General features: G+C 44.6%; 2 protein-coding genes across 13 annotated transcripts in view; one reads left to right on the forward strand and one right to left on the reverse strand.

Annotated features, from left to right (window-relative positions):
* Nucleotides 1-27,766, forward strand: part of MED12L (mediator complex subunit 12L) — a 312,345-nt gene that overhangs the window by 178,336 nt on the left and 106,243 nt on the right. The window lies entirely within an intron of this gene.
* Nucleotides 2,485-24,939, reverse strand: GPR87 (G protein-coupled receptor 87). 2 transcript variants are annotated; one of them, XM_014838580.3, is made up of 3 exons: nucleotides 24,662-24,939; nucleotides 8,120-8,251; nucleotides 2,485-3,607 (listed from the first exon to the last, which is right to left on the reverse strand). In XM_014838580.3, the coding sequence occupies exons 2-3, from the start codon at nucleotides 8,151-8,153 to the stop codon at nucleotides 2,565-2,567; spliced, it is 1,077 nt and encodes a 358-aa protein (XP_014694066.1). In that variant the 5' UTR covers nucleotides 8,154-8,251; nucleotides 24,662-24,939; the 3' UTR covers nucleotides 2,485-2,564. The 2 variants fall into 2 exon arrangements, with proteins under 2 accessions (XP_014694066.1, XP_070349779.1); XM_070493678.1 differs by lacking the exon at nucleotides 24,662-24,939 and adding an exon at nucleotides 23,987-24,194.

Below are 27,766 nucleotides of genomic sequence, written 5' to 3' on the forward strand. Positions count from 1 at the left end.
TTGAAGCTTTAGGTGAGAAACAAAATATTGATATACTGTTTGGAAATGAGAATAAAATGTATGAATGTATAATGAATATAATATAGTTGGTAATACACACACCAAAGATTTTCTGTAAGATCAGTCTCTTTGCATGCAAGTTTTATGAAGAATAGAAAAATTTCTTCTTGAAATTGTCTGAATTTATGTTTCTCACCTGCATGAAAGGAAGAATAACTGTGATCATTGCTGCGTTGAGGATCCTGAAATACTGAACATAATCCAAATGCTCCGTGTAAGAAATTTTAGATTTCAGATTGCAGATTATTTCCAAATTATCATTAATTTAAAAAACAATCAAATAGAATTCTTGTTTTCTTCAATATTAATGTAGTATTTTATATTTACATCTGACATTAGCACAATATTTTATAGTATTCTTTTTTTTTTTTAAAGATTGGCACCCAATCTAACATCTATTGCCAATCTTCTCCTTTCTTCTTCTTCCTCCTCCCCCTCCCTCTTTCCCCTCTTCCTCCCCTCCCCCTCCCCTTCCTCCACTCCCCCTCTTTCTCCCCTCCCCCTTTCTCCCCTCCCCCCTCCCCCTTCCCCTTTCCTCCTCCCCCTCCTCCTCCCCCTCCCTCTCTTTCCCTCTCTCTCTCCCCCCCGCCCCAAGCCCCCCAGTACATAGTTGTATATTCTAGTTGTAGGTCCTTCTCGCTCTGCTATGTGGGATGCCACCCCAGCATGGCTTGGTGAGCGGTGCCATGTCTGCAGCCAGGATTCAAAGTGGTGAAACCCTGGGCTGCTGAAGCAGAGCGTGCGAACTTAACCACTCGGCCACGGGGCCAACCCCAGGAATTAGCTTTCAAACTGCCTTTTCCCTTGAGCTGCTCTAAAGCGTGGCTATCTTACCCCAGCTAGTGGTACACATTTGGGGGGCGTGGCTATGCAGATCACCAAGTGAGGTCTGTACTGTACTGTTCATGTGCTGGAGGGCCCCTGGAGGTTATGGAATTGGGGTCTCCACAGCGAGATGGAGATTTTGATAGAGGTCCTCAGATAATTCCTTCACCCCCTTTGCTACTATCCTGTCTGCCAGACCTGACTCCCCTGCTGGACGCTCAGCAGCCCCTGAGTTCTGTTCCTGGACTGCAGCCGTCATTGCTGGGCTGAGTTCTTGTGCCTTCAGTTTTGCTCACTTAGCTTTTTAGAATTTTGCAGATTGTGTACAAGAGTCTAAATAAAGTGTCGTACTGTTTTATATGTGTGTGCGTCATCTCTGGTAACCACCCTGTCCTCTTTTTGTTGCAAGTCTGCCCTCACTCCTCTTCCTCGCACAGTAGTGGGAGCATACTAGACACTTAGTCCACACTCAAGCAGCTGAGGCTTTGAAAAAGAATAAAGGCTCGAGGGTTAATATTGAAGAGGAGGAAATATTCTGAGATTTAGAAGGCTTACTCTTGTACTTTTTCTTTTTTTCCTGAGGAAGATTAGCCCTGAGCTAAGGTCTGTGCCAGTCTTCCTCCACTTTGTATGTGGGTCACTGCCACAGAATAGCTGACAAGTGGTGTAGGTCCATGCCTAGGATCTGAACCCGTGAACCTGGGCTGCTGAGGCGGAGTGCACAAACTGAAGCACAAACCCAGGGGGCGGCCCCACTCTTGTGCTTTTTTGACCTGATTTATTGACCTCTATCCTTCAACTGAAGGTGGTATTTTTAAACTAATGATAGCCCTGTTAAAGGCGGGATATAGCTTAAAGGGGAGACTGTTTTACTAATAGCTTTTCTAAAATAAAGACGATTAAATGGCTTTTTGATAAACTGCATACCTTGATTATTAACCAACCCTCCATCTTCTCTTCTCTACCCTTAGCACATGAGAATTTAAATGCAACATAGGGGTGTGATCATGGCAAATCTAAGTTCAGAGTGTTTTATCCAAAACCCACTTGTATTAATATGCAGTCACATTGTTTCCGCTGAAATAGCCTAAGTTTAAAATCAGTTAATCAAAACCAATCCTTTACCTATATCACTTAAAAAATACACTTGAACCTTGTCCTGTCTACCCCCACACCACTCAAGGTCCTAGATAGTTCGTAGATGGAATGAGAGAGGCTGAGTGATCAATATTCACTCAGTTACATCTACAGTAAATGAGCTGGGTTGAAAACAGCGTTTCCTTTCTCAATTCTTAAAGCTCAGGGTTGGATAGAGTTCTCTTCCCCTGCTTTCTGCTCTCTGAAGAGTGGCTTCAGAGCAGCAGCGTTTCCTGGACGCCGCTGCAGTGCACTGACACGGCTGCGGCGCTCTCTGCCTCTGCAGCCTGCTCCGTAAACTGAGTCATGAACCCTGCCTCTCCGCCACACACCACCTTATGCTTATCTCACTTATCTCACTATCTAATATGCCTTAATGTTTTTCTTAGTTCCCGATTTTACCCAAATTTCATACCATTTTACTTCTATTTTTATCCATATTTTGATGGACTCAAGCACGGATAATCAAAAGAAACATTTATTTACACTTTGTACATATGACTTCAGCAATCAAGAGAAGGCCCGGCGGCCGTTGCCCCCTGCTACACATCAGTGTAGTCGTAATATATGCGAACTTCTGATCTTCTGACGCTCTGCAAGGATCTGATGCTTTCGCTCCTGGTTCTGATATTTGATTTCTTGAATAATCTTCTGGAAAATGACCTACACATGAAAAAGTAAATTATGGGATCCAAGCACACATTGCACGCAGACAAGAAAAGTGTCATTTCTTTGCAGTAATACAGGATTTTGTGTGCAGATTCATCTAAAAGTCTCTCCAAGTCACTAAAAGTAAAAGGAATTCTGCACAGATGATACGGTAGAAAGCAGGTGAAAAACACAGCCACGACCACTCGGATGCTCTGGTTGTGTTTCCGCTTTCGGCTTGACTGGCTTATGAATTGCCTGCTGGATTTGTGGATGTACCTGGATATGGCTATGTAACATCCGATCAGTATCACCAGCACAGCCACAAACAGGCAGCTGTTGACATAAATGACTGCCTTATGCCATCTGACTCCCAAGGGACTTTTAAGTTTCATGCAGTCGTGGATATTTTCCCGAGTTGGTTGACCATTTGTTAGAATGATGTTTGGCAAGGAGAGAACGGCCATGATCACCCAAACACAGATAGATAAAACCTTCGTAAAGGTTATGCTGTACATGCGAGAATCCCCAAATGGCTTTACCACCTTCAGGTAGCGATCAATGCTTATCAGCCCAAGGAACACAATGGAGGTATACATGTTTGCGTAAAACAAAACCGAAGTGTATCTGCAGAGGATAAACTTGAAGTACCAAGGTCCAAATCCCGCATCGTGGACTATTCGGAATGGAAACGTCAGCGTCATGATGAGGTCAGCAACCACTATGTTTTTGAGATAAAATATGAAGCTGGTTTTATTCCTAATGTGGAAGAAGATCCAGACTGCTAGACCATTCAGCAAGATGCTTGCCACGAATATGACGAGGTAAAGCACAGGCAAGACGATAGTGTCGAATTCGTTGTTAACGGTGGTGTTCTTTCCGGGTCCCTCGCTCGTGTTGCTGGGAGCCTGACTCCCTTGGCCGTGCAGCTCATGATCTGTAGGAGAAGTGGGGAGACGTCACTTCCGTGCTCTGTGTACATGCCCCTCGGACTAGCAGGCCCCCTTACAGGCTGGACTGTTGCTGTTTGGGCTAGTTTAAAAATGTCGTTAGTGATTTAAAGAGTCAAGTTAGTGCTGTTTATTATAATTATAATTTTTAAGATTTTGAGGGGCTTATGACTTGGTATCTTCACCCCTAAAGCCCCTCCCCTCCCAGCGAAGTCCTCTGGGTAAAACGTGATATTTCTGGTTCTCTGTGCTAACCATTTGAAAATGAAAATAAATATACCAATGGAAATTGTTCTGATTAGATTTTAATTCAGTGTTTCATATCATTTCAAATAGAATTGACGGAATCTGGGGTGGAAAATTGAAATTTCATATAACAGGAAAATATGGTTATCCTTCTAGTGCAGCCTTTGGTATGCTTTCTGAAATATCTTTTCTCTCGCTTTCTCTCTCTCTCAATTATAAACAGTTATAAGCTGTTTAATCATCAACAATTGGGGAAGAGGAAAACTAGTGGGTCATTTTGAATTTTTTGCGCAGGACTTTCTGATAGTCCTAAAGAAGCTTTAGGGACCATTGTTAGGAATAGAAGCTAAAAGAAACAGTTGTTCTTAGTATTTAAGTTGATTATCAAGGAGGACAACTTAATAAAAATAACTGTAGGCTGGTACCTATTTTTATCTACAAGGCTAGATTAAACCAATTGCACTTAGAATATGAAACTTTTAAAGCTTTCACTTTTCGGAATTTTTAGTTCACGTTGTTAAAGACCTGTGCCCTACTACACTGTCACATAGTCAGTGGCGTGGTTCCTGAGCATTGCGTTTACGCGGCAGCCATGGAAACAGGTCCCCTGCTGCAGGGAGCGTGATGGACGGGCAGCCCCCGGTCAGTGCCCTGAATCCAGCACCATTTCCCTGCTGAGGCCACGCTTCCCACGACTGCTCCAGCCAATAACTGAGCCCACAGTGAGGAGACCGGGAGAAGCCTGTTCCTGGGGCAGGAGGGTTCCTCTGCCGAATGGCTCTGGCTGGAGGACTCCTCCTCAGTCTGGTCAAACGTTCTTCAAACCACACTGCCGTCTGAATCTCCCTCCTTCACCCCAGGCTCCGCACTCAGGGTCAGCCTGGATTGCAGTCTGCAGTTCCCGCTGGCATTTCTTCCCCCCAGTAAATCTCTTGGCCATCCAATTACGTTTGCCTTCTGCTTTTTTTTTTTTTGGAAAACCTAAACTAATGCAATTTACAAATGAACTCTTTGGCTGGAAGGTTACAAGGAAGGTCATTTCTGAATTTTTACTCCTCGCTAATTAATAGTGTTTACTCTAATTACAATTAGGTTTGGGAATGATTTTGTTTCAGAGGTATCAGCATGAACTTAGCCCTCGTTTCCCTACGTGACAGGCAGTGTGGTGTATGTTTTGGTTTCCTTCTTGGAAGAAGTGAACCAGGAAAGATAGTTTGGATGATCATGGTCCCAAAGCAGGTTCTTAAATTGCTGCCTGAAGTTTAAGTGTCGGCTCTTCCTGAGTAACCTTGTCCTCTTTCTGATTCTTTCCCTTTTATTCCCTGCTACGAGTGTTTTTAAAAACTGGTTTTCCTGGCTTAAATATCCTTACACAGGTTGGTAATTCATACCTGGCCTAGCCTGTTAGGATGAGACCCATGGTATTATTAAGCTTTACAAGTTGAAAGTGCCTGATTCAGCTGCTGTCTGTGTTCCTGTTGCCAGTTTCAGATATTGTCTTGAACAGTATCATTCAAGCCTATTTTGGCTTAATGAAGTGTTGCAGTCCCGGCTGCGTCTGCACCACAGGAGCCACGTCAGCATCTATGGCAGTAGAAGCTTCTTAAGATGTGCGATTTTACCTTAAAATACCTGCTTGAATTAATTTCCCTGGTTAAACTATTAGCCGTCACTTTCACCTAACCCAGAAGAGCACCCTAAAGGAAGTAAGGGAAGTGGAAGGAGGACACGTAAATTTTAATCAGGATAAGTGATCCAGCTGAGGGACACAGCCTAAAAAGGGGCAGCGACATCATCTCCTGAAACCACGGCTGTGCCTTGTTATAATGACTCACGAATGCTTTTCAACGCCATTGTCAACGCAGATAGAATGGTTCATGACCTGTAGTGTACCAGGCCTGCAGTATTTTACCCCTGAGTGTTGGCTCCCTGGATCTGCTGGTGCAGATCCATCATGGAATGGGCAGGGACCCATACTTCTCAGGGTCGGTGAGGGGCTTTGTGTCTGTTGAGCGTATCATCATAATACTTGAAAGTTTTAATTGTATGAACAGGCGCTCTTATTAAATGACAACTTGCTGATCAGTTTTGCTTATTATTAAAGACATAGTCTTAACTCAGAATGTCCAAAAGAGTTCTTGTGTATGTTCTGTCTTGTAAATAATCAATATGGAGCATGAGGGACCTCGTTCCACGGTGGTCACTGCACTGTTCTGTGGCTTTGGGACAGTCTGGTGTTCCGCTTGTCGACTGTGTCACCCACAGGGTTTGCTTCCGTAGTTTATGTGTGGGATTGACATTCTGGAGTACAGGACTTCTTAATTCAGTGGGCTGGGCCTGGGCTGGGTTATTACTTCATTCACAAATTCCACATTTAGAATGCAGCTTAAACAAATTAGTGGTTAAAGCCTGTTATGTGTTATTTTATGAAATAGTATGGTAGTAGAGTGAGAAAACTAGTTCCTAAGAAGCAAGAAGAGCCACCTGTGGGTTGCTCTGGAAGGCTGAAAACTTAACAGAGAGAATTTTGTCTGACGGACTGATTTTGTTTTAGACTTAAATCTACATCATGTTCTTTTCTGCTGGCTACCCCCATCATTTCTGCTTTTCTGTCTCATTGCCCCAGTTTTTCCAAAGCTTGTGGGTGTGCTCAGAAGCATTTCTTTGCACACTGTTCCTGCTCAGGAACAATGACCATTAAGGGTGAGTGGCTTTCTTCACCCAGGCGGTTTTATCATGCTGTTCTTCACTGTCAATAAAGAACTTGGCCAAGTTAGGAAACATTTTTAATCACAGGTACCTTGGGGATTTAATTAAGAAAAATTAGAAGCTGTTTATACAGTGTAAAGGCCATTTTCTCACACACTCGTTGTTTCCTAGGATGTTATTCCCTGGATTATTTAACACACAGCTTGATAAGAGCGATAATTGTGGGTAAAAATTCCTTTCTTCTCTCCCCTGCTTCTCCTCCCCCAGGTCCTTTTAAATTAAGTTAACAAAGGCAGTGACATGAAGACTCTGGTTCCATGGTAAATTATCATTTTGCATGTGTGTGTGTGAGAGAGAGAGTGGTATTATGGTGTGTGTGGTGGGGTGGGCTGTGGCTGTCTGTGTCTGTGTGTAAGGAAGATTGCGTGCCTGTGTGTGTTGGAGAAACGCGTGAGATTTGTAGCAGAGAGAGCGTTAACCACTGTGGCTACTCTATCGGATGGTACAAATAACAGGCATCTTCCTCATTGCAGAAAGGCCTGTTTGACAATGCTGGTTTAGTCACTTCATGACTTTGTAAAATGGAGTAAATAAAAGCCATTTTGTTGAATCCTCTGAGAGTTAAATGCTCCGCAGACGTTATTTCCAGCGCAGTAGCTAGTGCCTGGTAGGTGTTCGCTGTCTGACTGAAGGCGCTGCAGTCATGTGCCGTGCAATGTTTGGGTCAGCGATGGACCACATATATGACGGTGGTCCCATAAGATTAGTACCATAGAGCCTAGGTGTGCAGTGGGCTACACCATCCAGGTCTGTGTAGGTATACTCTGTGATGTTTGCACAGCGGCAAAGTTACCTCATGACACGTCTCTCGGGACATATCCCCATTGTTAAGCGACGCGTGATTGTGATGACAATTTGTCTCATTAATCGCAGTCACATTATGCGTGATCGAAAGAGCATGGAGAATCTTGGGCCTTTTGCTTTTGGTGAAGCTACATTATTGCTCATTGGGGCGTGTCACTCTCTGGCACAAAATGTGAAAGTCTCAACAACATGTCACTGTTCTACCTGCCAGATAGGAATGAAAAACTAAAGTCATGCAAATTGCAGGGTGTCACCTCCACGGCCCAGCTGCCCTTGCATGATCGTGTTCTACATAGCCACCCAGTGGAGTAGGTAGACGCTGTGCTTGGCCTCCGGGGAACCTCGGTGCACCTTGGTTTAGACATATTACATCTGGAAAGTAATATGTACTTTAGTTTGGGTAAAAATCTCCCCCAAATGTTATTAATTTAATCTTTCTTGTCCTTTTAGAGATGGTCTTTAAAGGAAACAAGCTTAAAACGAAGTAATAGCAAGTCAGTTTTCCTTCAGTGATGCCATCCTGCCTGTGTGCCCTTTCATACCTAATCAAAGGCAAGGATAAATGCTGGTTTAATTTGTTAGTTGGTTTGGTGGCTGATAAAACCCCAAAATTGCCACATGGTGTGAGTAACAGTTTTTGATCAAATGAGATTCTGTTTGTATTTTTTCCTATGGCTTACCTGGTAATTTTGCAAGTGTCAAATTGAGCCCCATTCTCTAGTTGTGATGGACTGTGAGCTGAAATACGTGTCAGGAAACACTCGGGGACGACTGAGGCAAGGGTCCAGCATAGGTTGTTCCTGGTTTGATTTCTGGGGGAAAAAAGAAAAAAGAAAACAAAAAACAGTTGGCAAGGAATTTGAATACACAATATTTTGATCTTTTCAGTTAAAAAAATATATCTACGTGTGTGCCACCGCGATTCAAAAGATGCATACTCTTTGGACGTGAACAGCTGTGGCACGCGGGAGTTGTGTTTTTGTGTCCTCTTTCAGCCTGCCATGAAGCCTGGACCGTTTCTGTGCAGGCTCTCCATCTGAATGCCGCTGTGTGGCCTTGGAAAGTCACTTACCATCTCTGTAACTCAGGGCCCTCATCTCTGAAAGGAGAGTTATGATAATCACACTATGGGATTGTAATGAGGGTGAGGTGAGATAAACCCTAGGCTTTTATCAGAACCTGGTCTGAGGGTGCACTTGGGCGTGGCAGCTTCTGTCTCCCCGTCCTTGCTTCCACCTCATGCGTGTAACTCCATGTGTGTCTGATGGGACTTAGGCACAATTGGAGGTTGTTAAGAAATTTTAAAGATCTAGCACTGATATGTGTAAGAGTGTTTTATCAGCTCGAATCCGTTCAGCGTCCGATTCTCGTCATCTATGGGGTTCTAGCTCTGGCCCTACTCTCACCAGCTGTGTGACCTCCATCAGGTCACCTGACCTTTCTGGAATTGGACTAAAGGCCCTAAAAAGTCCCTATCGGGGTGCAAATTTATGTGAGCTTCTCTATTTTCCTCAAACATAGATTCCCATTAAGAATTTACTATCATGTGAACGTTGTCTTGTAAGTCCGTATATTTCCTCATGATGTCTGACTAGGAGCAAATAATTGAATTGGGTTTGAGTGTGTGTGTCTGTGTGTGTGAGATTTTGGGTAAACCCCTTAACTTTTCCAAGCTTCGGATTCCTCACTACGATTTTATAAAGGTTAACTGAAGTCATACGTGCATGCAGTGTTGAATCCTGTAAAACACTCTTTCCCCCTTCTCCTTCAGCAGCCACATCTGTTCTCCATTCTCTGGCTCCCATCAGGTGTCGGTCAAAGAGAGAAGCAATCCCGGGAACTGCTTTGGAAAGTGTGCCACTCAGTCAAATGTGCTAACGGAGCGGTTTCCCGCGGGGAAGTCACACTGTTCTCGTGAGATGAAACCGCTGCGGCTCTCATGTCCCCTCACTGCTGTTGCTCTTATGGCAACAGCTGCAAGGAAACCCCAGTAACCTCACCCGCTCCAAGCACAAGGCAAGCTCTGGCTGGTGTGAGCACTTCCGTTTGCCAAGTGAGCAGGAAGAGCGCTCTGGAGGCAGAAGTGCGTTTAAGAATTGTGCAGCAGGTGGAGGGCTCTTAGTTCTTTTTCTGTTACTTTGTGCTTCTCTTCTGTTCCCCAGTGTCACACGAAGTTTAGGCACTGGATTTGGTAGTAGATGGAAAAAATGGTTTCCAAATTTTTAGTGATTCCCCCAGCCCCAAATCATATCTTCTGAGTGTTTAGAGCCCCTGTCTGTGCCTCCCCCTGATCCACTGCAGCAGGTGGCATGTAGCGGGCACTCAGGTATTTTTGGTTAATGGAGCACAGACAATAGTTAGGGCTCTCAGAGCCCCTCCATTTTGGCTGGTAGTGTTGCAATATTTTTAAAGGAAGGCAAGGAGGTGAAACCCTACTTTCTTTTTATTTATTAAAGCTTACTGGGAAGAATGATTGAGGCAATGAATTTTCTGAAGTTCATAGTAACAATCCTTGGATTTCAGTAAACCTTTTTTTTTCTTGAATCCAGCTTCTTGTGGAAACATTTCAAGGAGTTTACCTGACAAACACATCTTTAATTTTATGATTCTCTGTTCCCAAATTATGTGGGTTTACTCCTCTTGGTTTCACTTATACCTTACTCAAGAACAAGGATTCCGATATGGCTGACGTCCACTGGGGAAGAAGCAGCGCCCAGAAGTGGGTGAGCCACAAGCATCAGTAAAAGAGATAGTGGACTATTAGCCATTAAGGAGGACACAGAAAAGAGACTGGGAGGAGATATTTGCATATCGCATTTCTGATAAAGAATTTATATTCAGAATATACAAAGAACTTTTACAACTTCATAATAAGAAGAAAATGACCCAAGTAAAAAAAGGGTCTAAAGGTTTGTATAGACATTTCACCAAGAGCACATGAAAAGATGCTCAACATCATTAGTCATTAAGGAAATTCAAATAAAAACCACAATGAGATGCTATTTCTTACCTACCAGAATGGCTACAAATAACAAAGACAATAACGTGTTGCCGAGGATATGGAGAAACAGGAACCCTGATACACTGCTGGTGGGAATTTAAAAGGATATGGCCACTTTGAAAACAGTTTAGTAGTTTCTTAGAAAGTTAAACCTAAGTTTATCATATGACCCAGCAGTTCCACTTGTAGATATCTACCCAAGAGAAATGAAAACGTGCCTATGGAAAGACTTGTATGCAAATGATTATGGTAGCATTATTCATAATAGCTAAAAGTGGAATCAGCCCAAATGTCAACTGATGAATGGATAAACAAAGTGCAGTGTAGTCATACAATGAGTACTAATCAGCAATAAAAAGGAATGAAATACAGCTATAATATGCAAGAACCTCAAAAACATTTTGCAAGGGAAAGAAGCCAGATATAAAAGGTCACATACCATTTAGGTGAAATATCCATAAAATGGAAATCTGGAGCAGTAGAAAGTAGATTAGTGTTTGCCTGGGCTGGAGATGCCACTGAGATTAACTGTAGGAGTATGAGGGATCTTATTGGGGGAAAAGACTGGATTATGGAGATGGTTGCATAACTCTATGAATGTACTAAAATTCATTGAATTGTACACTTAAAATGGATGAAAATTATGGTATGTAAATTATATCTCCCTAAAGTTAAAAAGCAGAAAATATGACACAGAAAAGAAAAGAAGTAGAAACAGGCTAATTGCTAGTTCACTGTGCAGTAATGGATGAGTTTTCAAGACGAAGGAAGAAGCACTTGGTAAGCACGTCTCTGTCCTCCGCTGGAGAAGGTGGTGAGATGCAAGGTACGTTTAGCAAGAGCTCCCCCTCCTGAAGGAGGTGAGGGGTGCTGCTTAGCGATCTATGTGATGCATTGATGAGTCTCTTCTTTGAGAATTGGGTCCACAATCCAGGGACCCCAGATACAGGTGATGATTTGTACTTTTGGGGGATCCATGTTCCTATTCTCTTAATTCCTGTTGAAATTTTATGGAAGGGTTGGGTTTTTTTTTTAAACAGTTCTTTTGTGTGTGTGTCTATGAGGAAGATTGGCTCTGAGCTAACATCTGTGCCAGTCTTCCTCTATTTTATGTGGGATGCTGCCACAGCATGGCTTGACGAGCAGTATGTAGGTCTGTGCCCGAGATCCAACCCTGCAAACCCTGGACCACTGAAGCTGAGCATGCGAATTTAACCACTATGCCACCGGGCCGGCCCCAGAAGGACTGGGTTTTCATTAGTGCAGTCATGATATTTGGATTTTCTGGAATCAAAAATGAGATATTTTATTCTCTCTGCTGGCTTTTCTCTTGGCTTCTTCATCCCTTTTACTACCTTCTCTAAATGAAGTGCTTCCCCAAATTTAGGCCTCAGCTCCTCATTCTTTTATTTCCTTTTTTCAAGAGTATTCCTGTCTACATGCATACCCAGGCATCACCTCTTTTCCATAATCTCTCTCTTCCTTTCCCCAGACTTCAGTCCACTGTGTACATTGGAGTATGCTATATGTCTGTGTCCCTGATGTGTCTAAACTTTGGCTGTTTTCCATTTCTTCCACAGAAGCCCCTTTTCCTTTTATCCCTGTTTCTGAATATTAGCTACATCTCTTGCTTGAAGGCGTTTAGAACCTCAGTATTCTACTGAGTAGCCCTCTCTTCCTTGCCCCTCATCTACTGGTCACTGACTAGTCTTTCTGTTTCTTCTCTTACAATATCTTTCCTTTGCTCTGTCCTCACCTTGCCTCCTCTGTCGTCGTCTTCCAGATTGAGCCCCTGCTACCTCATGTGTGTCACTGTCCTGACAACCTCTCTAGTCTTTCTGCTTCTCGCTTCATTCCTCCCCGGTCTCCTGTGCTGCTTGTTGCCAGTCTTCTTTTGGAATAACCCATGTAGGCATGCTTTTCTACTGCTCTCTGACTCTGAGTTATAATGTGGTAGGGAAATTCTTGAGTTACAATTACTAATCAAATATAAGGAGTTATTTTTGTAATGTTGAAGATTGTGGAGTGTCGAAGCCGAAAGATGCTGGGTTCTGATAATCTAAAGTAGGCGGTACACTTTGGAGAAATCTGCTTGGCTCATAATTAATTTTTTGAATCATCTGGACAATAATGCCTACGCTATAGCATCATTATGAGGTTGACTTCGATTATGCGTTTATAAATTAAGTGTGTTATAAATGTTAGTTTTTGCTTGTGTTATTTCCATTAGTCCTTACCTAAATGAAATTCCAGACTGTTCCCATCTAATTGGGAACTCTCCACATTAACCAAACTGTTGCCTCTCGCGGGCATGCCTCACATTTAGCCCCTGCTTTTCTTAATACCCATTCCTGCTCTTGAATGACCTCCTTTTTCCCCCCCCTCTTTCTCTACCTTGAAAATCTCGACCTCTCTTTTCAGTGCCAGCTGTGATCTGACCTTTCCCGTGAGGTCATTAACTGAGAGTCTCCTTGCGTTTCCACCTCTGGGATTATAAGCATGAGGAGAATAAGTGTCTGTCCTCAAGGAGTTGAGAGTCAAGTCAAGGATCCAGAAGTAAACCAACCACGGAGTACAGAGTGAGGGTTTGGAGTGTGTGGACATGCAGAGGTATTCCTCGTGAGGCGAAGAAGGGGTCACAGAGGTTCCATGGCAGCTGCGATGCCTGCGTTGTGGCAGGTTTGCTGAAGGTCCGATGGGAAAGGAGCGTGCGGAAATGTTGAATGTGGCCAAAGATAAGGTGCTGTAATCTGCTGGGGAGACGGTAGCTCTGAGTGATGGAGAGAGGTGACAAATTGTAGGCACGCTGTGGAATATGGCTGACTGATGCTGGTGAAGAGGAGGAGGAGTGTTGGTGGGAGTAGGTGTTGGTTTCTTCACTGGTGTCACCCCTGTGAGAGGAGGAGCTCGTAAGGGAGAGGTGGGGTTCAGTTTTGGATTCGTTGATTTCAGGATGCCTGTGGAATGTCCATGTGGGGATGCCTACTAGGTAATTCAAGATACAGGTCTGGAACCTAGGGAAGTACTCCTGGCTGATGATGTAAATTTAAGGGCAACAGAAGATCAGGGATAAAAGAAGCTATAGGAATGGATGAAATTGACTGGGATGAATGAATCTGCCCAGTAGAGTGAGAAGGGGAGAGGGCTGACTCAGATGCTTTTAAGGAGCAATCCTAGGGAAAGGACGTGGCCTGCAGGAGTGGTCAGAGAATTGGGAGGATTATCAGAAAAGGGTAATGTCCTGGGAACTGAGAAGAGAGTTTAAGAGATGAGATAGTGTGACTAGTTTTATCCTGCAGTGACGTCAAGTGATACAGGACAGCAAAGTGCCGCTGGATGGGATTCAGGAACAAAGAGGTCATTGTTCATCTTTGCCAGGGCTGCATGTGTTGTGTGTGTGTGTGTGTGTGTGTGTTGGGGGGGGGGTTAGGGCAGAAGCAGAGGCCTGATGACAGAGGGATGAGTAATGCTTGTGAGGGGAGGAAGTAAGGGAGCGATTGCAGACAACTCTTTCAAAAAAAACATGCCTGTGATGGGAAGGAGAGAGAGGGTGGGAGGTAGAGAGACAGGTATAGGACTGATGGAAAATTTTGTTAAGCTTCTCATTTAATGCCTTGCATTTAAAATGGTATTTTCCTAGCTTAGCATTAAAAACCCCTGCCCTTCCTCCTGGCCAAGCATGGCGGCAGTGTGCTGGAGCGCTGGGCTCCAGTCACAGCTCTGTTACCCTCCAGCTTTCTGACCGTCCGTTTCCTCATATGTAAAATGAAGATGGTGATATGTCCATTATGGGGTGGCTGCGAGGTTAAAATGAGAGTATGTATGGAGCCGCTGGCCCAGTGGCACAGGGTCCGGGCTAAATCTTGTAAGTTCCTGTTGCACGTTGGGGGCACACAGTAGGATTTATTTGGTAATTGATGGTTGGGCACAGGGTGAAATGCGTTCTTGCCTCGTCGTTTGTGCTGATACTGTGGTGTGGTTTGTGGCCTCAGCTGCTCTGTGAGGAGCCGTTTGACTGATCTTTTCGCTCAGAGAGCTTCCCCTTCCTTTCAGTTGTCTCTGAGCTGCCTCTGCCTGCTGTCTTTCTTCACTGTCTGCACCTGAGCGTCAGGGCTCCCCGAGTAGTTTACTGCAGAGCAGCTTCGCATCCTCTGCGTGTCCTGGCGCCTGCAGGGTGTTGCAATGAGGATTGCTTCAGCAGTAGTTGTGGGCTCAGCTCCAGGACCTCGCTCATGGGCCGGAATCCTGTTGTGCCACCTACCGCTCCCCCAGCTGAGAGCTGATGGAACCGCTCAAGAATGTGATGTCTGTGTTAGGCCCAAATTTCACAGCCATTCCTGAGGCTAGATGGCGTCGACGCTTGGAGACCTTTTGGTTTTTTTTAGCCACCCATTGGTCTCATCCTTTCACTGTTTTATTAACTGTGTTGCTATGTTGTTGATAGTGAACTGGCTCTTTAAATGAGGATGGTGGAAAAGGGTTAACATGTTCTCAGTGTCTCCTTTATCTTAGACCTTGAACTTGTGCTTCATGTCTCATAGAATCCTCAGAGCAGCCCTATGACTTGGTGTTTCAGTCCCTCCCCCCCTCCCCCACCCCGCCTTGAGGTGGGAAGATCCGAGGTTCAGACACGTTAATTAACTTGCCGTGACTCACGCAGCCAGTAATGGGGAGAGTCAGAATTGAGATCAGATCCGATGGAAACCGAAGCTGCGGTTCTTTCTAGTCTGCTGGCCTGGAGTCAACATGGAGCGCGATTCTGGGGGTTAATTTTGGAGGGGAGTGGGGAGAAGAGGGAGTTAGGGCAGAGGTGGGGTCGTTTTCCCCGTCAAGTTTGTGAAGGAACTGCTGACCTTCTGAACAGGAGATCCAGACTTGTTTGGCCTAAATGATCCTGAAAACATCAGGAAATTTCACGCAAGAATCCAGATTTGGATCCTGTCTTGAAAAGTGCAATGTGCCAATGCTGAGCATGATCAGCCTAGCAGGACGAGATGACTCTTCCGGATGGGAGCTGTGCAGCCCAGCTCCCCAGCTCACCGTGTGCTCAGACGGACGGGGCCTCCTCACTCAGGAGCGGTACCTGCCTGATCCTACAGACACTTGATTTTGCAACTCTTGGTCCGTTTGTCACTTAATCACGTGACTATATTTGACCTACGTGGATCATCAAATGGGCTGCTACTTTGATTATAAATGTGTCTTTCTTCCTCTTCCTCCGACCCCTCTACCAACTACTCATTTTTCTTGCTTTAGTGACCATCACTTAGCGTTCTTTCCAAATGATTTTCCTGGTACCTCTTAGCAACCCAGAAAAAATAGTGGCAGGAGATGTTTAGTTCACACCTGAGAATTAGTTAATTGGCACAGTGAGCTTTCCTCTGTGCCCAGCTCTCTGCTGGGGCCTGTAAGTGAAAACCTTCCCGTTGTATCGCTACGCTGCTGCTCTGGTTGGGAAAACTGAGATTCGGGTCTTAAGGAAGGAAAGGTCTGTAAGTGGAGGAGTAGAGGCTTGAACCCAGGTGTGCTGGATGCCCAGACCGCTGCTGTTGTTGCCCTGGGAGGGTGAGGGGAAGGCCAGGGAGACTTCAGCATTCATTCCGGGGCTGCTGAGTGGCTGCCTTGGGCGCACAGCCTGCTCTCACAGGGCACTGGCTGGGTCTCAGCTTGGCGGGCAGCCCTCCGGCCGAGCTGGGGAAACTCCCTTCTGAGCAGGAAGAGTCGGCAGGTGTGCACGCCAGGCCTTCCCTCTCCTTGGCTTCACAGGGTCTCATTGTTGCCCTTGTGCCCAGGATCCGAAAGATAAATGCCAGTGAAATGCCTGTTCCCTAGATGCAGCTGCTCACGATTCTCTGGGCTGATTATTTGGTGGTGGTGGTTCTCAAACGACGGAGTGTAGTCTAATTCCTTCTCTTCTTTATCCTCCACCGTCCAGTTTGTTCTTTAGAAACTCTCATCCAAAATTGTGAGAATTTCAGGTCTGAGGTTTTTCTGTTGTCACTTTTCTTACGGAAAGCTATACTAAACTGATAGATCCTGTGAGAATACTGCTGTGGTCCTTACATTTCCGTGGTAAAGATACAGTGTTCACAAAAGCCACCTAATGCAAAGTTTCTGGCGAGAGGCACAGCCTTTCTCGAATTTTAGAATAACCTGTAACCTGACTCTTTCCCTATTTAGACCTGAGTGAGTTGGGGGGCGGCTGGAGAGAGAGAGTGAGAGTGTGAGTGTGTGTGTGTGTGTGTTTCGACTTCAGCTCTGCTAAAGGTCTTGGGAAAGAAGCAAGTTACCTCACTGGGTACAATTTACTCCTTTCGTAGGTGAATTAGGTCACTGTACTCATAGGGAGCCTCATTAATGCATGCTCGGAGTCCGTGTCTCAAAGTTGTTGGAATGCAGAGCACACAGCCTCCCATTCAGGTTTTTCAGGTACTCCCTAAAGTTCTCTTTTCAAAGTCACGCTTGATATCTGTAGCCTACAATTAGGCAGTTTTTGTCTCTCGTTTAGATTTAACGTCTTTTTTTTCAGATGAGCTCTAACCACTCGTTTTATATCTGTATTTATTTCGGGAGAGGGTGATATAAACTGGGTTGTAAACTCCCTGAGGGCAAGGTTTGCATCTAACGCTTCTTTCTAACTTCAGCCCCCTAAGCTGGTTACTCCCTTTGTTCAGGTGAGGAGCCTGCCCACATCGCACAGGCCTGAGAGGTAAAGCCAGGACATGAGGCCTGGTTTTGGGGACCCGGAGCAGTCTGCCTCTCTGCTGTGCTGCCTGGCTTGATTGGTGGAACCTCAGAAGTAGCCTGGCCAGTGTCCTAGGCCTCAGTGCAGCAGGCAGGTGTTAAGTTTTTGGTGCAATCTGAGTCTGTGACCCTGGGCGAAGCATTTACCTCTCAGGGCTTAAGCTCGCTCATCTATGAAACGAGGAAAATATCAAATACCTGGCCTAACTCCCAAAGGTGCTGTGAGAATCTGCTGAGATGATGCGCACGACGTCAATTTTGTATTGTAGGTGCTACAGTAGTATAAAGCTGTAATTCAGGGGAAATAGCTGTTTTTCTGCTTGATGATAAAAATCTTATTACTCATATAGTCAAATTTTACAGTTTACTGAGTTGAAATCTGTATTTTTATGTTGTGTTTAGGCAAAGTCTAATGTATATGTAGCTCAGTTCTGGATTGTTGATATGAAGGAGGCTGGTCCGAGAAGTTGGGGCTGCAGTCCCCACAGCCAGAGCAGTGGTTTTAGATAAATATGTTCTAAGCCAAATATATTTCAAGTGACTTCAGGTCCCTTAAGAAAAATTCTCAGAATTCAAGACCCCAGGTAAAGTCTTTAGTTGTTTGATTACCATTTACCAGCATATTAAGAAGGGAAGAATGCTTTTCCCAGGCTTACTGAGATGCGGTTCCTTGTTTTGGAAGCGTCTTCCCATGGTTTAAGCATTATACTTGAGTAATAATTATTCTTCATGGTGATGGTGGTGGTTGTCACCTTCACCATTGTAATGAGGTCCTCATTATGGTTTTCTGGGCTGTGGATGAGGGGGCCTATCCCAATAGACATCCAATAGAATCCCAATAGACATCTTAATAGATAGCTACCTTAATTCTTGGAATCACAGTTTAACCAAACTGTAATGCCGTTAAAATGAATGGAATAAGACTAGTACGTAAGAGTCAAGTCTTCCTTCAGTTTCTTCCCTTACCTTCACTGACAACTTAAAAATTCTCTAGTGAGGTCTTCAGTAGTAGTGGATACTTTACAATTTTTATCGCCATCGAATCCTTACTGCTCATTTTCTCCTCTCATAAAAATAAGAAATACTCCACCCCACACATGTATAGTAAAAGGATCTGGCATCACGTACAATTCATCTCATGTAATTAATATGTGTACACACACGCGCACTCACATACATTTTCTTTAAAGCAATTCCTGCTCTCAGCTTCACTGGCATTAATTATCTTATTTTTAAAACAATGCTCCTCAAACTAATAGGAAAATTTGAATCAAAATAATTCCTTCTGGGTTGATTTATAAAGATGGTAAGTTGCTCAAGTAGGAGAAGTAGTAACTACTCAGTTTGGGTGATTGGAATATTTCCCCCATGTTTTTCTCCTGCCTGTGGCATTTCTTCACTTAACGTCCTCTTCGTTAAGCCCTCACTGGCTTCCTGTCTTGTACAGGACACAACTCCAGCCCCTCCGCAGGTGCCCTCATCACCTGACCTTCTCTACCTGCCCACTTGGCAGCTCCCATGGTTCTGCACCAGACCTTTCCTGTCCACCCGGCCCCATTGTCCTGGAAATCCCGTCTCTCCCTTGTCCACTAGGCAAGCTCCTTGCGCAGCTTTCTAGTCTAACTCATCTGCTTCCTCTTCTCAGAGCTTCCATCTTTTCCTCAGGTACCGAGTCCCTGCTCCTGAGTCTCTGTTGACTGCCTGGTTGCCCAGATTTGTCATATTGCTTTTTCCTTGTTTGCCTGACTGCCTGGGAGTCCCTGCCTCCTCCTCTCTCCAGCGTCCAGCAGAGGACCTGCCGTCCATCTGCTCCCATAGAAGGGCTTTGCCTGGACTGAGCTTTGGGCTGATCCCTCCAGGCATTCATTGTCCTACTCCGGGTGTTCCAAGCAACTTGGGTTTTCTGCTTGAGGACCCCTGAGAGAAAATTCTTTCTGGTCTACGTATTGAGAATAGTGTTCCTTTAGGCTGCTACTAATTTATCACAACTGAGTCATTAGCCTTCTTGTTTTCCTGCTGGAGCTGGGCTCTCCCTCACTTGGCTTTTAATTTCCCACCATTGTTTTTCCTAGGCTCCATTTTTCTTATTTAAAATTCATTTGAACTTACTTCACGTTAAGCATCTCTGCAAACAACCTCACATCTTTTGTGGGGGGACTAGGCAGGGGCTAAATAAATAGCCATGCGAAGGTATGGGAGAGAGTGCTTGTCTGGTGTGAAGTTAATTGGGTTCTAATTCACGGTGGAGGAGAGGGAGGCAGCCTGGGAAATGGAGCATCTCCTGATGGGCATGGGGTGGGGAAGAAAGTTAAGGATAGAGGTGTTGGGATTTGGCACCCTGGTCGCAAGACAGCCACCTTGCTGGGAGCGTCTCCTAGGATGGAGTGGGAGTGGGAGGCCCTCAGAGAAAGGGCTACCGCACCTGATACTGATACATCAGGTGCCGTCAACTTTGAGCACTCAAACTGACGGCTCCATGGGCCAACTGTTCAGTATCTGTCTGACCTGCAGTTTCATGTAGACTGTGAACGGGTTATAAACAGTGTCCATGCTGAGTGCCAGCATGACTTTGTAAAGGACTGGGTACCTATCCGATACTCAGCATTTCTGGGTCTTAGGATGAAACGGAGATAGAATACTTGAGGCGCTGCACTGGTGGCTTAGGCCACTGTGTGGAGACTTTTTCATTAGGTGTGTATTAGATATGTATTAGATATATGTAATTTGCAACATCAAATTAGAATGAATGTTTTAGGATAGAGGGAAATGAAATATTGATGTTGAAGAAATAAAACATGTGTTAAGCAGTGATTGCAATGTGCTGATACATTGATATAGTAATTACCTTTTTGGTGGCGTCCACCATTCTTTAATTCATTTGCTGCGTATAATAGGGGTACTACATAGACAGTTTTGACAGAGTGCAAGTTTTTATCTTGTTTAAAGTTTTCATTGTCCAGGTCTTTAAAGTGCTTGTTTGGAAGCACTGATAAGCCCTGGTAGCTGTGATCTTTTAAGGGTTGCATGCTACTGTGAGCCCTGAGAAGCCACATCATAGCAGTCCTGATGTGCAGGACTATCCTCTTTATAAATGCATCCAGTAAACAATTGATTTTGCAGTTTTCCAATTTGTCATTTAGCCAATTCATCTCACTTGTTTAGGAAACCCACTGATAATTTATTTTCAGTTTCATTTATTACCTTTGAGTCTGGCAGGTATGAGGAGGAACAGGTTTGGACAGGCAGGTCATCCACCCCAGAAGGTGTGTGGCAGGGCCTGAGATGCCGCGATCTGGAGGCAGCCCGTGTCCACGCATCCTTCTCTTGGGTCTTTTCTATCTGCTCCCAGTCTGACAGCCACACGGCCGAGTGCTTGACTTGTGTGAACAGCCCACATATCCTTCTGTTATCGTTTTTCTTTCTTCAACTAGACCATAAGCTCCTTCAGTGCAGGGACCTTAGAATTCCTTTGTTTCTGCCGCCCTCTATTATACTGGCTTCCACTTTGGAAGCAACTAGAGTCTTGATAAATTTAGCAAAGGGTACCCTCCAGACTCATGGACTTGAAAGGTGGTGTTTCACTCGACCCTGTGTCCTCTGGAGAGCTCCTCTGGTGGCTGAACCAGTAAGATCTCTAACCTGAGAGCAGGTTCAAGCTATGGGCAAACCCTCCTCTGGCAGCTGAAAAGTCTGTGTTTCCATCTTGTTGGGCACAACAACAACAACATTAGTAAGAATAAGGGTTCAGCAAATGCTGACTAATACTACTGTGTGCCTAGGACTATTCTAAATTATTTAGCTATATTTTAATTTTGTGTTTGTGTGTGTGTGAGGAAGACTGGCCCTGAGCTAACCTCTGTGCCAATCTTCTTCTATTTTATGTGGGATGCTGCCATAGCGTGGTTTGACGAGCGGTGCTAGATCCACGCCCAGGATCCTAACCGGCGAACCCCAGCCCGCTGAAGTGGAGCATGCAAACCTAACCACTACGCACTGGTCTGGTCCCTAGATATATTTTAATTTGTTCAAAGGACATTGGATTCAAACTGCAGATCTGCTTAGGCAGGTCACCTAACCTCTGTGCCTCAGTTTCCTCTTCTCTAACGCATTCATCATAGGATTGATTTGAGGATTGAATGAAGCACCACAGTATTACCTCCTCGGCCCTTACAGATCTTTTATCGGAGCTTGGCGCATTCTAAGAACTCAGCATTTAGTTGCTACCTGTGTGCTAGTAAGATTTAAGTACCCCCATTTTTAAATGAAGAAACCAAGGCTTGGAGAGGTTCCTTCAACAGATGTGTGCTGTCTGCTGCTGGAGTCTGGAGCTCGCCCAGGTCAGTGCGCTGGGGAGGGCTGGGTCGGGGGCAGAGCCGGGAGTGGGCGCAGCCCGTCCAAGCGCTGGGCTTGAGCTGCTCTGCTGCTGCTGCCACCCAGCTGCGCACCCCTGTGCTGATGAGCATCTCTTGACCCCTCTGGGGGAGCTGGGAAGTAAGGGAGCTCCCACCTGATTGCGGAGCATGATGCTCCGATAGCTCCTGCGGTCAGGTAGCACAGTACGTACATTGCAGATCTAGGTAATTTTACCTGTTAAACTACCCCCTGGAAAGAGCTCACTGATAGCAAATAGTGAGGTTACTCACAGCTTGGAAAAGTAGTGACCAGGAGACTGACTGCAGGTGGACGTGGAGCAGGGCGAGAGCTCTGCTGCTGAGCCGCGGGCCGCTGCAGCCTCGTGTGCTCAGCCGTAAGCGCACCACAGCAGTAGACACCTTAAGGTTGTGTGAGGTGTTTTTTGAAAAAATAATATGTGTTAAAATCTGCAGTAGCCTGGGGTATATGTTAAGCCATCAACGTATGTTAATGATTGTTGCTTTAGTGTTAAAGCTAGAGGGACAGTTTGTGCCATATGAGTTCTATCCGATACATTAGAAAAAGTCATTTAAGGAGTTCTCCTCTCCTTCCAAAATGACGGAAATTATTATTAGAAATTGCCTTATGAGAGAACTTATGGAACCGTTGATGTGAATGACTTAGTGTGATATCTTACATCTGGTAAAACTTGATCAGTGCTCTTCCTCAGAAGCATTTTAGTGTAAACGTTTTCATGTTTGGTTAATAAGAATGTTAATGAAAGATGAAATATGCTAATTAGGTGCAAGACGGAGAACAAGCCATCTGTTCTGCCCATATTTGCCATATAAGGACATAGACAGTTGGGAAATCCTTGGCAGGTCAGACGGGAGCCTGGCTTTAACCACTGGCCTGAAGCAGGAGGTTCGAGTCTTGTTTCTTATTCACTGTGATGTTTTCCCTGGGATTTGTCTCATCTAGATTTAAACACAGGTCACGGTTGCCTCTGCTTCAGATGGTCACAACCATAAGACCTGCGGTTGGCCCTTGCGTTTATAGCAGTGCAGAACTTTCCTCTCAAGGAAGCAGGAGCAAAGCAAGTTCATCTCCATCTTGCAAGGGAAGAATCTGGGACCTCATGAGGTCGAGATTTGATGAATGTCATGGAGCTGGCTGGGGACAGAAATGGGGAAGACCAGCCCTCCTTCTCAGCTTCGGCTCTCCCTGCGTCCCCTGTGTTTGGTTCAGGCCTTGGGTTCTTCATCTGGAACCCCAGCACCTCAGCACATCATCCTCATCGCGGGAATCCAGAGATGTGTGGGCCTCTGGTGACCGTCTGCTCTGACCCCTCCCTTTGCCGTGCGGGCGGGCAGTGAGCTCCTGCGGGGGCAAGAGGCTCGCCCAGGCACACTGATACCTCTCGGCACAGTCAGCGCCCAAACCCGGTGATTTTGCTGTGTGTCCTGGGCTTTCTGCCCTGGTCCCAACTGCTGCCGCTGCCTGTGCATGGGGCGGCTGCCCTGGAGACTCTGGGCTGCTCCCAGGCGAGTTTACCCCTGGTCACCTCACTTCTGTCCTGCCTCCACCTCCACTCCCTCTGTCGGCTTGGAGGCAGTCTCCTGGGTTTTCCTCGCTTCTCTCAGTTTAGAGGCATTCAAAGAACAAATGGCTCTTCTTGTCTCCTCTATCTTAAATTTCTGTGGCATTTTCTCAGAGTACGGGGCTAAGCATGAAATATTTTTTGTTCTTAAAGGAAGTGATGGTCCTTAGCTATCAAGGAAGGAAGAAAAGCAGGCTGCCTCTGAAGTTCACGACCACCACTAACCTAAATAGAAACACCCCTCTGAGTTCGTCTCCTCCCACCCACGCCGGAGATGCAAGAAGCCCGCACAGCAGGCCATCTCTGGCTAGGAAACTTCCCCCTCAGTCTCCTCGTGAGACAGCTGTGATTTTCGGACTCCTTTTTTTTCTAGGCTACACCCTTAACGATGGTATTCACTGGGCTCTGTGCTCCTCCAGCCCCTTCGCCTTAACCCGCACACACCTGAATCTCTCTGCATGTAGGTGTGGGAAACAGGAGTCTTGGGCTGGGCTTTTGCTGGGGGACTAAGAGAACACACCTCCCAGATCCCTAACTTCAAGGAGGAAAGACGGTTAACCTCAAACCGGCAGAAATAATAATGAAATAAAGTATCAGCAGTGTCTGGCTCTCCCCCACCCCTGCCGTGTATATGATGACATAGAACCAAACTTTTTGCTGTTCGTTTTGCTAGTAAATTGGAGTCTCTAATTAGAATTATGAAAGGAAGTTGTTAAAATGTTCACGCACCCAGCACGAAAGCAGATTCCACTGGACCCTGTGATAGACAGTTCTGTAGTAGATAAAGCTTAGCCTAACAAATCAAAAAGTCATTCTGCGTTGGGCTCAGCCATCTTTTAAAGTCCTTACCATAACTTAGATGGGTTCGATTCTCCATGCCTACTTGTTCCCGTCAGCGAGGTGGGAACTTCCCTGACGCTCTGAGCGTGAGACGAGCTGAGCCGCGCGAGGCTGTTTGTCAGCAGCCTCCTCGGTGCCTTTCGGGACGAGTTTTAACATGCTCTCTTCGGAAGCAGAATGAGGATGGCCCTGTTCTTTGTGCTGCCATGAAAAGAATGAGATTCTTTTGGCAGTTGGGACAGAAAAATATCGTTTTCCTTTTGGTCTCTTTTTTAAAAAAAAATGTAAATGAAAGATTATGAAACCAAGTTAAGTTTTGGGTCTTGGGGGACAATTATAAGGGACTTTGGATTTTACTCATCTGACAAAGTAAATGTGACAAAAAGTTCACTTAATAGAAGTGATTTCCAGAACTTCATTTCCACGGTTGAAGGCACATACACAGTGTACATTTCTCCCTGCCTCGCTTGGACGCGACAAGGCTCCGCGAAGGGCATGTGGCCCCTGTTTTGGCAATCGGTGCCCCCCGAGGAGGACGCCTGTAGCTCCTCAGTTGGCGTTCTAATTCCGCCTGTTTCTCCAGACCTCAGAGTGAAGCTGCACTACAGTTACAGGCTTCATCAGTGCTGTGTGCTATCAACCACGGCTTTTAAGAAAATTAAAAAATAAAAGGTTTTCATTTACCTTTCATTGCGGCAGCTGGCTGTCCATTCACCAGATACGGGTGTCTTCAAGTTGAAACAGGCTCCTCAACTCTAATTAAGAATAAACCTTGCAACTAAGGTTGGCAGGGAAGTGAGTCTCCCGGTAAAGCATGAAAAATAAGCATTTCCCCTCCTGCGGGAGAAGGTAGGTGCTCCCCTGAGCCCTTGAGCTGGCCCTGTGGGCACCCCTTACATTCGCCTGCTCCGGAGCAACTGGAGCAACTTGCTCTCTTGCTCATGGAAATGACTCACATCTGAGAGGAGGTGAGATTTGCAGACTGGGGAAGAGCATTTCCTGAACCCGCAGGAACTGGATGGGGGGTGATTCACCTCAAGGGAACACGGAGGCCGGGACTCGGGGCGCCAGGAGTCGGTTTGAGGAGGGGGCCCTCCTCAGTCGGGACCAGTGTTTAGGGTTTGGCCTTTTTCTTGGCTTCCTATTGCTAATTAGAAAATAAGCATTTACAACCTTCCCGCTAATTAAATTTTGATTAAAAGGAATCAGAATATATTTTATGAAAGACAAATCCTTTAAAGATATTATTCTACGTATTATTTAAGGACTAAAATGAAAATGTGTTTATATTAATGATTGGTAAACCTGGGAAACCTTAGTCTTATTCAAGAATCTGATGAAATCTATAGACCTGCTTTCACACATACACAAATACAAATATTGAAAATATTTTAAATAAAGTTATTTAAGGGTTGAGTTCCGAATCCTTTGAATTCCATTCTTAAACACGAGACCATTTGTTTTATTCTTTTTAAAAACCTTCCTACAATGATGAATTTGTATAGTTAAATCACTTTTTCTTATTTGCAATTAGTTTTAGAACTTTCAGATAATAATCTCCAAAAGATTCCAAGATTTTCTTGAATGCAACCTTCAAATAAATAAGTAAAAATGTCACCAAATGGAATGAAACCCAGTTACTCTCATGGAAGAAGATAAATGAAAATAATAATCAAAAGTGGAACTTTCCTGAAGTTAGTAAATCAATCATAGGTGTTCCTTAGTGTTTATTTATACCTTGAGGAAATAGTGTCCGTGTACTGGTTTGTTTTCTTTCTGTGTTTATACAGAAAAACAAATGTGCATTTAATTTAAATACCCATAGTTGGATATCAAAATTATGTTTCTTCCATTGCCTTTTCCTAAACAAATGAAACAGACAACCACAGTTTTAATGGTTTTCCCTTCCACTCTATTCAGGGTGGATTAAGTCTGTTATGGATGCTTAGCTAGCCCTGGGGAAGGTCTCCGAACAAAAATTGCCAACGTCATAATGGCTTCGTCTTATCAGAACTCGCCAGATTTAAAGTCCTTGCTTTAGGTGTGATTCTTCCCTGCGGTGTTTTCTTCTTCTTCCCCACGGATTTCGCTGTTAGCGCGTGAAGCCCGTCGCTGCATCTTGATGCCGTGCAGACCTTAGTGAGAGACTTGCCCTTCTTGGGTTAAACTCTTTGCCGTTGGTCACTATGATCCATAAATAATAAGTGATGTTGCTCATAGTGCCAAGCCTACCTGCCAGGAGAACCAACTGCCAAGTATTAAAAGCCTCCTTAAAGGAATGTTGAGAAGAGACCTTCTCTGCTACTTCTGAGGGTTGTCATCTCAGATTTCCAGCGGCGTGTGTGAAATTATATTAGGGAACTTATTTGGACAAATATTTCACAAGCTTCTGTTAAAGGAATAAAGGCTGTTCTGTTGTCTACCTGAAGTTTTAAGGCATTGTTTTTTACCTGGTTTGACGTTAGCCTATTAAGATCAATTAATACTGATTTTTTATGTTAAAGAAAATGCCTTTCATTTGTATCAAGCTGCTGACAGTGTTTTTGTCATACTTTTCTAATTTGAATTTGAAGGGAAAATGTTTTGATAATTCAGGATTATAATACCCGGTTTTGAGTGCCTTTTCAAAAGAATCGCTGGAAAAAGGCCAACGTGTGAAAGGAGCATGGTGGGCTTTCCATGTTTGCGGAAGGACCTTGGGTTTTTCCTGTGTGATGCAGCGCCTCCCCGTCTCCACTTGGCGTGGGTCGGTTTATGAAGGCCTCTTCCTGGAGGAGGAAAGGAGCTGCGTCCTTTCGGAGCAGTGGGTGGCTCTCTGTTTCTCCTCCCTGGGTGGGCCGGGGATGGGGTAGGCTCTTCCCTTCCTTGGCTGTAACAGAACAGTTGGATTGTCCTGTTAGAAGCTTCTCTGGCCGGCGAGTAAATCCAGTGTAGTAATGAGAAAGTGAACACGAGGAGCCTGTGTGTGTTTGTCTTACAGCTCATCCTGCCAACCTCCAGTTGGGACTCGTTAAAGCTGGTCTTACTTAACATCCAGAAAGGGAAGTCCTACACGTTTAGTCACGAAAAAGGTATAATGCCTGCTGAAAAGAGCAGCTAAAAACCAGCCTATCATTTTATTATGGTTCAAATCACCCAAAGGTAAACCTGCCTGATTTTTTTTTTTTCTTTAGCAGGTCTCACATTTCATAAAAGCCACAGGAGAGTTTATAACAATAATTATCTTGCCACTCCATTGGAAGGTCCTATTAAATGTAGAGATGCTATTTTAATAACATTGTTTAGGCATTACGAACCCCAAATTTATTTTGAATACAGGACGACATCCTGGGAGGTGTGTCTGTGTTTCTCTACCACCAGAATGTTTAGAAATTTTTTTTGTTTCATTTTTCACTAGGGGTGATTTTGTTTTTCTTCTAATATTATTTTTAAAGATGTTAAACCTACAGACAAGTTGAAATAATATTTCAACTGGATTTCATCTAGATTTCCAAATTTTTAATGTTTTTCACTTACTCCACCTCCCCCCCCTCATCTTTGGGGATCAGTCTGAAGTTGGTGTCATTGTGACCAATGCCTCACCTCTAATGACTTCAGCCTGAATTTCCTAAGAACAAGGATATTCTCCTACCTAATCACAATACTGTTACCAGTCAAGAGATTAATATTGGAACAATGAATTTTGAAATATTGTCTGCATTAAAATTTTGCAATTTCCCAATAATATTTTTTATAATTTTTTTGATGTGGAATCCAGTCAGTGGCCACACATTGCATTTGGTTTTACTG

Source organism: Equus asinus, chromosome 21 (assembly GCF_041296235.1).
Source record: "Equus asinus isolate D_3611 breed Donkey chromosome 21, EquAss-T2T_v2, whole genome shotgun sequence".
Classification (NCBI taxonomy): domain Eukaryota; kingdom Metazoa; phylum Chordata; class Mammalia; order Perissodactyla; family Equidae; genus Equus; species Equus asinus.